This window comes from Triturus cristatus, chromosome 11 (assembly GCF_964204655.1).
Source record: "Triturus cristatus chromosome 11, aTriCri1.1, whole genome shotgun sequence".
NCBI lineage: Eukaryota > Metazoa > Chordata > Amphibia > Caudata > Salamandridae > Triturus > Triturus cristatus.
The window spans coordinates 697,749,351-697,764,763 of NC_140594.1; the positions used below are offsets into that span (position 1 = coordinate 697,749,351).

Consider the following 15,413-nt stretch of genomic DNA (forward strand, 5'->3'; position numbering starts at 1 on the left):
ACTTGCCTCTCTCAGGGTAGTGTAGCAGAGCTGTTCAAGGCCTATTTGGGGGAGGTGGTGTGGGCTAGCAATCCCAATTCGCTGGCATGTAACAACAGCGCTCAATAAATTATTGCCCAGTCAGTGCTTTTTCTTTTAAAAAGAAAAGGTACTTTTTTTATACACACACTACTAAATACTGCACATTACATTTCAAATGTATGCATTAGGTAGATGGAAGCACCTTTGGTTACACCCTCATATCACATTACAACCCTAGAGGGCCATTGTTAGAAATGGGGGTCTCTAGTTGGCAAGGGCTTGCACCTTTGTCCAAGTAGGGACCCTTCTCCCTAGTCAGGATAAGGGAGTTACACTCCTAAAATAACCCCTGCTCACCCCCTTGGTAGCTTGGCACGAGCAGTCAGGCTTATCTTAGAGGCAGTGTGTGAAGCATTTGCACATAACCAACAGTAATACAGTGTAAGCACTACAAAAGGACACCACACCAGTTTAGAAAAATATCCAATATTTTTATATACTTAAGATAAGACCAAAACGATAAAAATCCAAAGTACAGAACTTTAAAAATCTTCCGTTATCAAAGTATCCTTGAAAAACAGTTCCTTGATGTCGATAGCTCCGTCCGGGGCTATCACGGCGTCATGAACAAACAAATCCAAACAGTTCTGGCTGACCGCGGCATCACGGGTCAGCTACGGTGTCGGGAAGACCCGCAAACAGTACCTTTCAGAAATGCAGGTCGTCGATGACCTCTCGTTGTCGCACGTGTTGCAGGTCCATCTCCTCTCTGATGGAGTCAGGAGCGCTGGCGTCGGCAGGCGTCGGGTGCTGCAGTGCGAAGTGCAGCGGTGTGGCATGCGGTGCCCTCAGGCAGCGGTGCGAGCAGCGGCTCGGTGGCGGCGTCAGAGAGACCAGGGTCGCGGTGTGAGATGAGGGCGGTGTCCATCACGGTGATGGCAGGTCACGGTGCAGCAGCGGCGTCGTCGTTGCTGAAGCGCTGTCGTCGGCTGACTAACTGGAGTTTATGGCACCGGCGTCGGTAGGCCAAGGCTGCGGTGCGGGATGAGGGCGGTGCGTGGTGTAACTTTACAAGCAGTGCCCTCGAACCACGGTGCAAGCAGCAGCGTCGATTCCAGCGTGGAGCGACGTCGTCGGGGATACCAAGGCGTCGTCGTGAAGCGAGGCAATGCGGAGTGCGGTGCCCACAGGTCGAGGTGCGAGCAGCGGCTCGGTGGCGGCGTCAGCAGCCGTCGTCGGTGAGACCAGGGTCGCGGTGCGGTGTTGCGGCGGCGCTCTCTGCGGTGCCAAAGCTTTCGTGTGAAGCGAGGCGGTGCAGAGTGCGGTGCCCACAGGTCGCGGTGCAAGCAGCGGCTTGGTGGCGGCAACGACAGGCATCGTTGGTGAGACCAAGGTTGCAGTGCGGCATTGCGGCGGTGCCCTCTGCGGTGCCTTCAGGACATAGAGTCGGCAGTGGCGTCGGGCTTGAAGTCTTTGCTGTTCCTGAGACTTATTGAACAGGGGGAAAGCTCTACCTCAAGACCTTGGAGATACTCAGCACAAGTAGAGAAAGTTCAGTCCAGTCCTTTCACTGCCCAAGACAGAAGCAGCCACTGCAGGCCAACACAGCAAAGCACCCAGCAAAGTAGTAGTTCCTCCTTACAGCTTCTCCAGCTCTTCTTCTTGGCAGTCTTCTTGATTACAGCAAGTTCTCTGAAATCTTTTCTATCTCTGAGACTTCCAACAGGAGGCAAGCTCTACTTCAAGCCCTTGGAGAAAACTCTAAAGCAGGATGATGAAAGCACAGTCCAGTCCTTTCCCTACCCAAGACAGGAGCAACCACTGCAGGTCAACCACCTGACACGCAGCATAGGGGCAGTACTCCTCCTCCAGCTTTTCCGGTCCTTCTTCCTGGCAGGTTCCTTAGTTTAGAAGTAATCTAAAGTTCTGGACCCCCATATTTATACCAGCAAATCCTTTGTCCTCTGAAGGCAGAGGGTCCTGTACCTACTTCAAACCAGTTCTGGGTGCATTCCGCCAGTGTGCACCTTCTTTCTTTCTCAGTGTAGGCCAGGGTCATCAGACACACCACAGGAGGTGGAGCCAGCATTGTGGACGGCAGGCACAGCCCTAGTCAGACCCAGGTGCGACTCCTCCCACCCATTTATGTGCAGATAGGTCTATCCAGCCCAGTGCTGACTCACCCTGTCTCCTGGAGTCTCCCCCAGCCCCTGTCACTCACAAACCAGACAGACAATACACAAGCTAGCAGAGGCAGGCTGGATGATTAGGTAAGAAAATACCTACTTTCTCAAAGTGGTATTTTCAAACACAGAATGTTAAAATCAACTTCACTAAAAGATGTATTTTATCATTCTGATTTCAGGCATACTAAACTCGAATTCCTACCATGTTGCCTGGGTCAATTAGGATTATAGGATGTTATAATCAAACTGCCCATTCTGGCCTATGAGGTAACAGGTAGCCTTGCTACACACACCAGGGTATGTCCTACCTTTCACATACAATGCACCCTGCCCACAGGGGTACCTTGGGCCTACCTTAGGGGTGGCTAATATGTAGAAAGGGGAAGGTTTAGGGACTGGCAAGTAGGTGCACTTGCCAAGTCAACATGGCAGCCCCAGGCTGCACACAGGCTCTGCAATGGCAGGCCAGACTTACACTTTACGAGCTGTTTGCGTGGGTGGCGCAATCCAGTGCTGCTGCCCACCAACAGCATTTGATTTATAGGCCCTGGCACTCGCAGTGCACTTTACTAGGGACTGACACATAAATCAAATAGGCCAATCGTGGAAACACCAATCCATAACACAGTTTACACAGAGAGCATATGCACTTTAGCGCTGATCAGCAGTAGTAAAGTGCCCAGAGTCCTAAAACCAACACACATAGGTCAGGAAAAAATAGGAGGATAAAGCAAAAAGTTTAGGGATAACCCTGCAAAAAGGGCCATTTCCAGCAGCCAAGAACCTTATAATCATAATATCCCTCTCCCCCACTTATGCCAGATGCACCATCACAATGTAAGGATAGTCAGTATATATAAGGCAGGCATACTAGCCTTGTCAGGGTATTACCACATTAATAACAATAACCACATACTTTGTTAATGTAACACCAATAAAATTAACTTCTTGCATGCGGAGGACATACTGGAACCGTCCAAAACAGCAGTGCTTAGGTGCTAAGGACAGCTCCAACAAGTCCTCACACTAACGGCAGAAAATCTCTCTTGTGGGAGCACCACAGGGATTTCCTTTTTGAATTTTGTTTTGGGCTGGCTTCCCCAGCAACCTGAGCCATTTTTTTAAATGTTGTAACAACGATTGGTGCACATGGTGTCCTGACACCATTACAGTTGAAAATTAAAGTGAAATTTCACCTTCACTGCTTTGGTGTGAGCACCAATTCAGATAGGAGAATGAATCTCCCCTTTCCAATGTACCTTTCCCTAGTGGATCCCTGCTTGGGGATCGCCACAGGAGGGCGAGCCCTGAGCAGGGATCTACCTGCTATACACCATGGACTGTTTTTTGCGGAGGGAGTGACTCTCTTGCAACTAGCCAGTGCTCCTCCAATCTGTCTGGAGGGAGCCCAATGGACACTAGGGATTGTTTTTTTTTCTTCACACAAAAGGGTGCGGCCCCACCCAAGAATCAGGTCTAGCCCCCACTTCCTGAAATCAACCCCAAAAGTCCCTCCTTGTCTGGGCCAGATATGAGGTGTTTTCCTCTAATATGACCCTCAGCAGGGGTCAGAAACACCCATTGACCCCCAGGGAGTACATTTGGAAAAGGAGAGCAGCCCACCTGGTAATAGGTAGTGCTCCACCCCTGCCACAGCCAGAAAAAGATCTGTCCCTCCTCCCCACTGGAGGAAGATTAGAGGCCAGTACCTCAAATCTGACCCGAAGGGGAAGAAAGCTCACTAGACACCAGGGATCTTTGTTTTTTTATAAAGTAAAGGGTTGGCGGTGGTCCACCCAGGCATCAGGAACCAGAAAACCTCTTAGGGAGTATTTATTTTTATAATGCAAAGAGGTGGGGGGTGGTCTTCACTGGCCTCAGGCCAAACCCCCAACCCGACAAATAGGAAAACAGTCTTTCTGCCCCTACCAGGGGAAGATAGCAGGTCATTACGTCCAATCTGCCCCTGGGCGGGGGAGGGCAGAAAGCCCGCTAGACACCATGGAAATTCTGTTTATTGCTGTCGGGGTGGGGTGACCTGCCCAGACTTTCAGCCGAGCACCCACCTCCAAAATGTCCCTGACAGTCTTTCTGCCCCTGACAGCAGATAGGAGGTATTTACCTCGAATGTGACTCCGCAGAGGGCAGTAATCCTACTAGACACAAGGGATTTTCTTATGAGTATAAGGGGTGGAGGTGGCCCATGCCTTATAAAACAAGCATTTGCAATGCAATAGGTCTCGCATTACTGAAAGTCTAACCTATTGGCGTTGCAAATAATAATGCAACGGCAAAAACTTAAACTTTCAGTAATGCAAGACCTATTGTATTGGAAATGCCATAGGTCTTGCATTTGCTTGAGTTAGCTATTGGCATTGTAAATGAAGCACAGAAACATATTTACTTTGAGGATGCCTTTTCGGGATTGAATTCAAAGTACTGCAAAACAATACTTCTAAACAGTTTATGAGCGTGTTCTTGCAGTATGGAGGCAGCACCTCCATGGCCTCTAAGCAGTGGCACCCTTCCGGATCCAATAGTAGACACTGAAAAGCAACACTTACCTAGCCTCCCGCAGTCAAAAATCTGTAAAAGACCTGTGTGTGTGATTCTGCCTCACTTCCAGCAATGAGCAACTTTGAACATCCACAGTAGGGAAAGCTAATTTGGTGTGATTGCCAGGTAGTTGGAAAAAGAAACATTTGCTTCACAAGAAATTAAACTGAAAGCTATCTTCCCAGCTGCCGTTAGTAGGCGCCATGATAGCGATAGTTCATTACTTCACGTTGTGTTCTCTGCTGCTCGAGCCATAAAACATAAAAGGAACGAAGAAGACTTTAAGAAGAACACTGAAATAAGGAAATACACCACTTGCCTTCCTACCTCAGGTGGACTCCAGCCCCCAGACTGCCTTGCTCCCGCGCCAGGAGGCGCTGACGCCACTCTTTGCGCCCGGAGGCGCATTAAAGCAACTCGCGGTCCCCGCTTTGCAGGAACAATGCAATGCCCGGGCCAAGAGCGGGCTCGTCTGCGCCTGTCAGAGACCGGACGAGGCCAGGCTGGGGCATCCCTTTTTCCAGGGCCATCTAATAAATCTATTGAGGTGAGCTACATTTAACAAATAGCATTAACTGCCGACATATAACGCATCATGGGGAAACGTACCGGGATAACGAGTTCCTGCCCCACCACAAGCATAGACAGCATGTTGGAAAGGACAGTTAATATAGTTACTAATGAGATCGAGTTAATGGAGAGGCATCTGTCCCTAGGAACTGTGGCACCACTGACTGGCCCTATGGCAGGGGCAGCAGGGGTGGCCTCAAGTGATCATGTGGCTCCCTCTTATATGCTTAGCATGCAGGCCATCGCCACAAGCACTTCACCGCTCTTAAGATTCAGTTATACTAATGAGGATAATGAGGATTTATTTATGGCACCTTGCAATGAAGAGAGTATTGTTGACTTGCCCTCACATTTGGACGCACCCATGATCCCTGCAACCTCAGGGGTCAAACGAAAAGGAAGTTGGTTAAACCTACCAGTTCAAAGAGGAAACAACCACCTCATGTTAATCATCCCCGCACTGCCCTGAGTTCATGGATACAGGGCCCTCTACCCCCTCTGAATGCAGAGATTGTTGAGTCCACTGTTAAGTCTATACCAACTAAGGTATTAAACCGTTCCATCTGTACCCAGACCGATGTTGAAGTAACTTCTTCTACTGGCTGTAGACTCGGTGATACCCCAACTAACGTTATTGTGGACACTGTGTGTGAGAGTATTAAAGAACTCGTTGATAAGAACTTTAATGCACTTTGGAAACGTTTGGACCGTTTGGATACACTGACTAATAGATTCAATTTACAAATGAATTGTTCTAAGCCTGCTATCCAACATGAGGCTAATTCTAATTTGCAAAATACTGGTGAATTTAACTCTAATCTGCAGTCACAGGCACCGGCACCAATGTCTATTCCATGTGCTGTGCTCGGGAACACCTTAGACATAGCTAATTTAGTGGATAGGGCACAACGTGAGGGTGTCCCAATGCTCACGAGCATGGTAACCATGTAGGGAAGCTTTAAGCCTACCTCCGGCAGCATATCCCTATGGTTTAGTCTTGGCAGGGGTACCTCCTCTTAGAAAAGAATCAGGTAGAGACCTGGGACTAATTGCGAAAAAGAACTGTCAATTGGCTCGCAAAACATAAAGGGTTCCGTTGTGGCAAATACCAGCGATATTACAATGGTACGTAGGGTAGGGTGGGTTGGCACCTCCCCAAAGAACATCGAGGGAGATTGTATAGTTGTTAACTTCTGTTATCCGTCACTGTTAAAATCATTGTTAATGGCACATGAGTCTACCACTGCCAACTCAACCCTTATTTGGCCATTGCCTCTGGGTAATTTTGACAAGCCAACTGTGGGGCCAAAAACCCAAGACGTTTTCCCCTTAATCATGCATAATAGATTTTCAATTTTTTCTGGCTTAGATAGCCAGAATTTACTGGCCCCCTCTTCAACATCTTCTTTAACACCTGATGAGACTACTTCTATATCAATTACGCCTACGTCCTTAGGTCATGTTACTCTAGCTATGCCTATCATTGACCTAAATCTAAATATATTAAGCTGGAATGTCGCCGGACTTGCATCCAAAATAAATTCTCAAGATTGGATAAAAATAGTCCAAAAACATGACATTCTTATGCTACAAGAAACTTGGGCCACACAGGATTTACACTTAAAAGGGTTCGAATTCTTCAATGTCATCGTCCCCGTTCCCAGGGTTGGCCTCCCGTCTGGCAGACTTTCATCTGGGTCAACATCCTTGCAGGTGCTAGTACAAAGGCTTGTCACAGATAATGATAATTTTCAGGCTTTGATTTATACACGGGGTTTCCATTTGTTTTATTAATGTTTATAATAATGATTTTCATACTTCACGGAATGTGAATTTTATAAAATTGTTTAATTTTATTTCTAGCCTACAAAGCCAAAAAGTGTATGATAAATTAGCTGGCATCTGGCGGTGACTTTAATGCTAGGATCTCTAGGAAAAATGAATTAGTTAAGGATTCCCTTATTAATGTGCCCCCATGTAATAGTGGGATAGATTTGCTGGACCATTTGTCCAACCATATCTTAATCAACGTTATGGAAATTGCGGCTGTACCCCATAATGATAAGCATACTGTGCCAACATATAGAGGTCAGGGTTGTGCTTCTACTATGGATTATGTTTTTATATCTGCCATTTTAGAAGACTGTTTGTTAAAGGCTGAGGTTATACCAACCATACAGGGCGACCATAACCCTATTATAATAACAATGAGGTTTCCTCCCAGGCCGGAATTTGTTAAAGATTGTGGGGCTAGTAATCTAGCACCATCCACTGACAATTTAAGAGGGATCTAGCGAGGTGTTGATAATAATGATCTATTTTATAGAATGGTATAAGCACACCCATTATTTATCAACACCTGTTTGTCACCAATCGATCCTAAGCCCGGGGTAATTGATGATTTAATCAACTTTGTGGGGGTATTAAACAAATGATTTATAGGCCCATAGTGGAATCTCACCAGGGATCAAGATGGTTCAACAGTGCCTGCTCCCTAGCAAATAGAGAGCTTCGCAAAGCACACACAATCAATCCGAGAGACCAAGCTCTTGTTAAGTTTCTGAGGCAACGATATAAGTATACAACCAGGCTACAAAAAGATGGGATTTTAAAAGAGCGATGGGATAATCTTGCATGTGCTGCCAGACTTAATAATGGGAATGGCTTCTGGGCAGCAGTTAAAGATACAAGATCTATGGGCCTTACACTAACCCCCATAAGTTGTAATATAACTAGTGAAGAATGAGTAGCCCACTTTTCTAACATCTACTCAGCCCCATTATTAAATGAGGACTTATATAACTATCAATTAGCTTCTAGGATTCAGATATCCGTGTCAAAAGTAGAGGATGTCATCCATCAAAGTCTGGGCAATAAAGCTCCTGGTCCGGATGGGCTTCCCATCAACCTCATCAAACACAAACCAGAGTTCTGGGCGCCTCTTTCATTAAATATTTTTAATAACTTAACCAATGCTTAAATTCCGAGCACATGATCTACCAGCATTATCGTTCCAATTTCTAAAAAAGGTGACTGATCCAATCAAAGCTGCAATAGGCCAATCTCCCTGATTGATAATACATAACAAATCCTCAGGAGGATCCTGTTTAACAAGATCAGGTCTTGGGCTGAGGAGTAACGCATTTGACATTTTTCCCAGTTAGGTTTTAGAAGCAAAATAGGCACAGTGAAACAGTGTCTCAACCTCAACTTGATTATTGGCAAATACACCATAGCCTGGAAATCTCCTATTAATTTGGCTTTTATGGATCTTACCTCAGCCTTTGTTTTTGTTAACAGGTCACGCTTATGGTCTATTCTTTTAAAATAAGGATTGGATGAGGATTTTGTTCATTTTTTAGCTTTTTACATACGTGAGTATTGGTAAGGGCGGGAAGGTTTCAAATGACATCATATCGGTAGAGGGGTCAGGCAGGGGTGTGTACTAGCCCCTCTCCTATTTATTTTATACATTGATGATTTACATAATTCACTGATCACACTTACTAATGATGTTCCTAGAATTAACGGTAATATACTCCCCACCCTACTGTATGCGGATGATGCGGTCCTAATGGGCCACACACCCAATGCACTATGCACTTTAGTCCGGGGTTTTGTGGATTTTATGGCTGGTCTAGATCTTGCCACTAATTTAAAAAAAATCGTTTTTAATGGCCTGTAGTCCAAAAAAGCATCTTATTAACATAATTTCCATAGGCCCGAATGTTTACATTACACTTGCACTTTTCCATATTTAGGGCTGGTATTCGCAGCCAATGGCTCTTGGGTTGATCAAGTAGCACACAGCAGGAGCAAGTTTCCAAAAGCCATTAATTCAATCCTGTGCCTTCCACAACCAAAAAAAGCTGAGGTGGGTTTAAGTAACACCAAAATCTTCAAATCACAGTGTATCCCCACTGCAACATATGGTGCAGACGTTTGGGGTTTCACAAAGTGTAGTAGCATCCAGGGTGAGGAAAACAGATTTTGCCTAAATCTATTGGGGGCCCCAATTTCTTCCTCACAACATGTCTGTCATAAGGAATTGAAATTGCCAAATGTTGAAGATGATATCAGGTCTCATCCAGCTATAGTTGGGCTTAAGTTCTGGCAAAACCCAGCAGCGACCCTTACGAGAGATGTAATAATTGATTGCCTTAAATGCGAAAAGGGCAAGGACAGACCTTCGCTTGCCACTTTAAATGAGAGCTTAAACAGCGTGAATCTTGAACATATCTTTTCAAATCCAACTGTTATGGAGGGCACAAACAGTAAATCCCTCCAGGAGGCTTTATATGAACAATATAGAAATGGAAGATATGAAAAGGAGATTCTGAAATCCTCAGTTGCAAGGTATATGTTCATAGAGGGTGTATCTTGTTTGTTATCATGCTTGCCATTTAGTTATCTTTTAAAGACCATGGGTCATTGGGAAAGAGGTTTGCTTTTCCGCCTAAGGGCAGGTACCCTGAAATTTTCATTCTGTTTTCCCTTGGGGTTCAATGCCAACCTTGATCAAATCCCTTGCCCCTGTGACGATCGCAGTAATCAATCAATGTTACATTTTTAATTCTTTTGTAAGCTTTATCAAAAATATACAAAATGGTTTATGATTCCATTTTTCAAGAAAACTGCCATCACTGATTATAAAGTAGTCTACACGAAAATTCTTAAGTTGGAGGATGAGGAACTAGTTTTTCGTGTGGGATCCTTTTTGAAAGCGGCTGTCCATTCACGCGACTCAATGAGCACCCATTGATGGCTGTTTCTATTGTGTTTCAATTTATTATTTGTGATTTTTGGCAAAACATCTGGACTCTTGTGCTTATTTTCTCATTCGTGCACCCGTTCTGATAGCCTTTATGCTTACCTTATATGTTTTTCCCTTGGAATTATTTTAGGTTGCTGTATTGTAATTCACCTGATTGCATTTTACAAACCCTTGTATTATTATGCTGCTATTTGATCTGTGCTTACAGGTCTCTATCGTGAAACTGTTTTTATGATGTTGTATTTTTTTTTTTATTTCTGCGTATTTTACTATAGCTCTATGTATTTTATTGCTGATATTTTGATCTGTGCTTTTATGAATATATATTTGTATCCGAATAAAGATAATTGAATTGAATTGACAGCTTTAAAGTAAAAAAAATCTGTACCAGATAGCGTGGCATTCCTCAAGTGGGTGCCGCGCTCAGCTTTAAAGTAAAAAAGAAAGCTGTGTGTCGCTGAAGTGGGCATTGCGCTGAGCTTTACAGTTAAAAAAAAAAAAAATGCTGAAACAGAAAGCACCAGGGCTCTGCTTTAGAGGCAAAAAAAACTTCAAACAGAAAGCGAGGTGTCCCTGAAGTGGGCGCCGGGCGCTGCGTTCAGCTTTAAAGTAAAAAAAAAACTTCAAAGGCACAGCTGAACAAGCAAAAGGAGAGGGGGTTGTTTGTACTTTCGTTTCTGGAGTATGCAGCAGATGGGGTAGAGGGCTTATAACGCAAAGCAGAAGGGAGAGGTCAAACTAAGTAGGAAGTGATTGACAGAAACCAAAATTTATAAAAAAAAGAGTTTTTGCACACAGCACATAAAGAATGGTAGCGTATGGAAACTGCAATTGGCCGGTGCTCCTCACTCTTAAACGAAAGTGAGGTATCAGCTGCAGGAACAGATTGGGAGGCAAGAAAGTAGACTGACACTGCACTGAGCCTATGGTAAGCAGCAGGCGGATTAGAGTAGTAGTATGATTACAGCAGGTCTTGCAGACAGCGCATGTGCGCTACCTAGGCTCGACCTAAAAAGGGGTTGGAGGGTGTTTACCCACAATCTTCCCAAAGGGTCTGAAAAACTGTTGTGCCAGTTCTGGACTAGGGGCAAGGCGCGATGCACCAGCCCCTTTGTATTTTTCAGACTAGTTTCCCCCGGTGTTTAGTGGCCTTTCTGTTCACTAGGGACAGTTTTGGAGAAAACGCCCTCAATCCAACCCCAGAGCAGCAGAAAGACTGATGCACCCATTCTGGGGTAAGAGCACGGTGTGATGGCTGGGTGAGACGCCTCCATCCCACCCCCTTTTTTGGGACTATTTTTCCCTGGTGTCTAGTTGCATTTAAGTTCCTTGATGGCAGATTATGGGTAAATGGCCCCAATTCACCCTCAGGAGCACAGACAGTCTGATGTACCTATTCTGGGGTTGGAGCACAGTGCTCCCTTTTTTAAAAAATGGGGCCTATTTTTTCTTGGTGCTCAGTGGCTTTTCTGAAACTCCCTCAATCCAACCCCAGGGATGCAAAACACTTATGCGCCTATTCTGAGGTAGAGCCTGGCGCAATGTCTGGGTGAGCCGCCCCACACAATTGTTTTTTGGGCCAAAAACAAAAGGGTGAGAGTTGCAGCTCACCCAACATCACGCCCAGTTCCCACCCCACAATAGGTGCATAGGTCTTTCCGTGGTGGATTGAGGGTGCTTACCCAAAACTGCCGCGGGGGACAGAGAGGCTATTAGACACCAGGGAAATAATAGGCACAAAAAAAAGGGGGTGGGGTGAGGCAGCTCACACTAGCATTGTGTCATGGTTCTAAACCAGAATATGTGCATCAGTCTTTATACCATCTGGAGCTGGATTGATGGTGTTTACCCAAAATACGCCCCCAGGTGACAAAAAGTCCACTAGACACCAGGGATTTCAACATGGCACCAAAACCACCAAAAGAATAGGGTGACCTACTCTGGCATCGGGCAATACTCTTATTCCAGAATGGTCAAAGCGTATTTCTGCCCCTATGGGGACTACAGAATCCCACCCCTATAGCAAGAGGGGAAATTTTGATTTTTTTAAACATATGAGTAGCAGAGTGGAGCTAATTCCCAATATCGTCCTATTTCTATGTTGAATGGCTGCGTGTTTCGGGTCAGCTGCCACCTCAGGAAATGTTCCAAACCCAGGAATTTCTTAAACTAGACATCAGGGGGAGTCCAGGGTGGTGTGCCTTGTGTGGATCACACAAATTATGTTAACCACAATGCCACGCAAACCTTAACGTTTCTCTAAAATTGCACATTTTCCTTTTTTTCTGTGACGTAAACTTCCTGAAACAACAGAGATCTTCATAATTCCCACCACTGAGCGTTCCCTCACTTGTCACGATAAAAATGCTACCGATATGTGTGGCAGGGCCTAGTGCCCCCAACAAGCACATATTAAACCAGGTTCACTGAGAGTCGCCCTGCGCAAGTCTCATTGACCTTGGCTTGATGCGTGCACTAGGCTCAGCCACACATATCAGTAGCATTTTTATCGTGACAAGTGAGGGAACGCTGAGTGGCGGTAATTATGAAGATCTCTGTTGTTTCGGGAAGTTTACGTCACAGAAAAAAAGCATTTTGGTCAGAATAAGTGTCAAAACTCTGGGTGGTAAGACTTTTGTGGATTCCTGGTGATTTTGGATGTTTACATCACAGAAATGCAAGGGAAATGCATAATTTTAGGCAAAGTTTCAGGTTTGCAGGACTTTGTGGGTGAGAACACTGTGTGGTATCCACACGAGGCACACCACCCTGGACTCCCTTTGTTGTCTAGTTTAGAGAAATGTCCGGCTTTGGTAGGTTTCCATGGGTGACTGCTGAGTCCTAGCCCACAAACCTTAACCACCCCCATTGACAAATCAGGTTATTTTTGTGACAGGAAATGTTGATGTCTCACATTATATTTTGGGCCCTTTCCTGTTGCGTGCATTAGGCCTACCCAAAGAAGTGAGGTGCCATTGTTATCAAGAGACTTGGTAGGAAATTTGTGGTTCCTCACAGATTCCAGAAGTAGTCCTCACAGAAAGGTGAGGAAAGTGTGCTTTTTAGTCCAAGTTTGAGGTTTGCAAGGGCTTCTAGGTAAGAAAACCTGATGCAAACTACACAGGTACACTCACCCTGGATTCCCCTGAGTTTCTAGTTTTCAAAATTGTGAAGGTTTGCTAGGTTTACATAGCTACCCACATTGCAAATAAGGGTCAGTTTTCAGTGGAAAAATGCATTGTGTCCATGTTGCATTTTGGGGCCTTCCCTGTAGCTGTCATTAGGCCTACCCACTCAAGTGAGGTACCATGTTTCATTAGGAGACTTGTGGAAACACAGAATAATAGAACATATATTACCTATTGCATTTCTCTGCATAGAGCGGAGCACCAGCACCAGCAGTGACACTGAATGTGTGAGTACTGTACATAGTCAGTGACAGGGTGCGGCTGTACTGTAGTCAGGGCGGCAGGGGTGGGTGGAGCAGGTAGTGCCTGGAGAATTTAACATATTTAGGGCTAGAAGGGCCCTCAGCGAGATCATCACTGGGAGCAGTTTAAAGGCGGCGGCCAACCACCCGAGCCAAGGGCTCTGCTCACTGCACAGCACACATCCTGCTCAGTGCAGTCCTAATCTGAGCCGCCCTGCCACACGGTCGTGCAGGACTCTGAGCCGGCTGCAAGCCATGGCTCTCTGCCCCAGCCCTGCCCCCATAGAGCAGAGTCTCTCTGAGGCCGCGCTACTGTACCCGGTGGGTGCGGTCACTATTTATTTACTTCACCATGACCAGGCTCAGCACGCCTACGTGGGAAACAGGCACTAAAAATGCGTGATAATGCATTTTAATGTGATGATGCAGATCCCTACATTAAAATGTGTTAGTTTAAAATGTGTTAGTTTAACGCTTAATGCGTGGTACTTGGCTACGCTGCTAACCTTAATTCTCACCAGTAGAGTAAAACATTGGGTTAATGTCAATATTAAAGCTTTGGACCCAAGCAAGTATAACACATGCTTTCCTTTACTAACAGGCAAACGAGGGCAGATAAAGGAGCTAAGTAGTCAGTAGCATATGGAACTTTCAAGCTCGAACACGGATGGTCAGCTTCAACAGTCAGTGGCTGAACCCTCAAAGGCACAGAACACACTAATATCACAATGACCTCACCGAGGCAGTGGAACCCACAGACATTCAGCACGAATTCAAGCAGTGGAATTAATATGAGGGTTAGTATCACCAGCGGTATATGTGATTTCAGCTTAAACACCAATGACATCAGCAAGGATTCTACAATAGTTATCACTGGTTATAAAAGGGCTTCTGTGGTCACCACTGGTAATTAAACCGTGGTGGTCCATGTGAAATGCACAAACAGCGGTGAAACATAAGTGAGCAATTAAATAAAAATACAAATAAATTTTGAAGTAAATTGAGAATGTCAATTTTACCATATTTGCTGTCCTGAATTTTCCGATTCTGCACATTCGTGTTTCCATCCCCCTGAAAACCTGCAGGAAAACGCCATATACTGATTGGTCAGCATGCTTAAGAAATAGAGTGAAACCATTAAACCACTTTAAGGAGAAAGAGCTAAAGGGAGAAAAAGAGTGAGATAGTCAAATTGAGAGGAAAGAGACGGGAAAGAATGAATGGGAGAAAGAAAAAGCAGCGAGAAAGCAAACACTTTGAAGATACAGAATGGATGGCAGAGGCATTTACATTTAGTTTACCTAAAGAAAAGTGGAAGAATCCTATAAAAACATTGGAAGAACCTGAACAGTCAAAAATGAAAATATCAGAAAAGAAGAAGCGTGGGTTCTCTTTTTGTAAAGAAAGTATTGAGAATGCTATAAAATCTTTCCACTTTCCTGGCAACTCCTTAGAAAGTTATTGAAAAAACCATGACACTTCTACTGAAACTACATCAGAGTAGGACAAGCAAAAGCTTGCAGGATGAAGAGCACAGAACATGCCATTCTTGAAACCATCAGTTAAAATAGGATCTGAAAGCTGTACAATCATTACATAGAAATAACTACATCTAGACGTGCCAAGAAACTATATAAATGAAACAGGTCAAAAGCACTAGACAACCAGGTCCCTTCCGCAGGGAACTTTGAGTAAATCATGAGCTACCAGAAGCTCTCCAGCTACCTGTGAGTAGCTCTCCTGTGTGCAGTCCAACCTACAAATATAGAAGCTTTTGAATGGTGAAATTATTATTTGCACACCAAAATTACAAAGCACGTATTTGCGACTAAAATGTGTGTATTTTCAGAACTCATAAACTGATGATAGGAGAAAA

General features: G+C 44.9%; 1 protein-coding gene across 3 annotated transcripts in view; it reads right to left on the reverse strand.

Moving 5' to 3' along the window:
• Positions 1–15,413, reverse strand: part of LOC146785337 (kyphoscoliosis peptidase-like) — a 372,020-nt gene that overhangs the window by 103,101 nt on the left and 253,506 nt on the right. For all 3 annotated transcript variants that reach the window (XM_085634318.1, XM_085634315.1, XM_085634317.1), the window contains exon 9: positions 14,557–14,616. In XM_085634318.1, the coding sequence (XP_085490444.1) occupies positions 14,557–14,616 (60 nt within the window). The remainder of the gene's footprint in view (positions 1–14,556; positions 14,617–15,413) is intronic.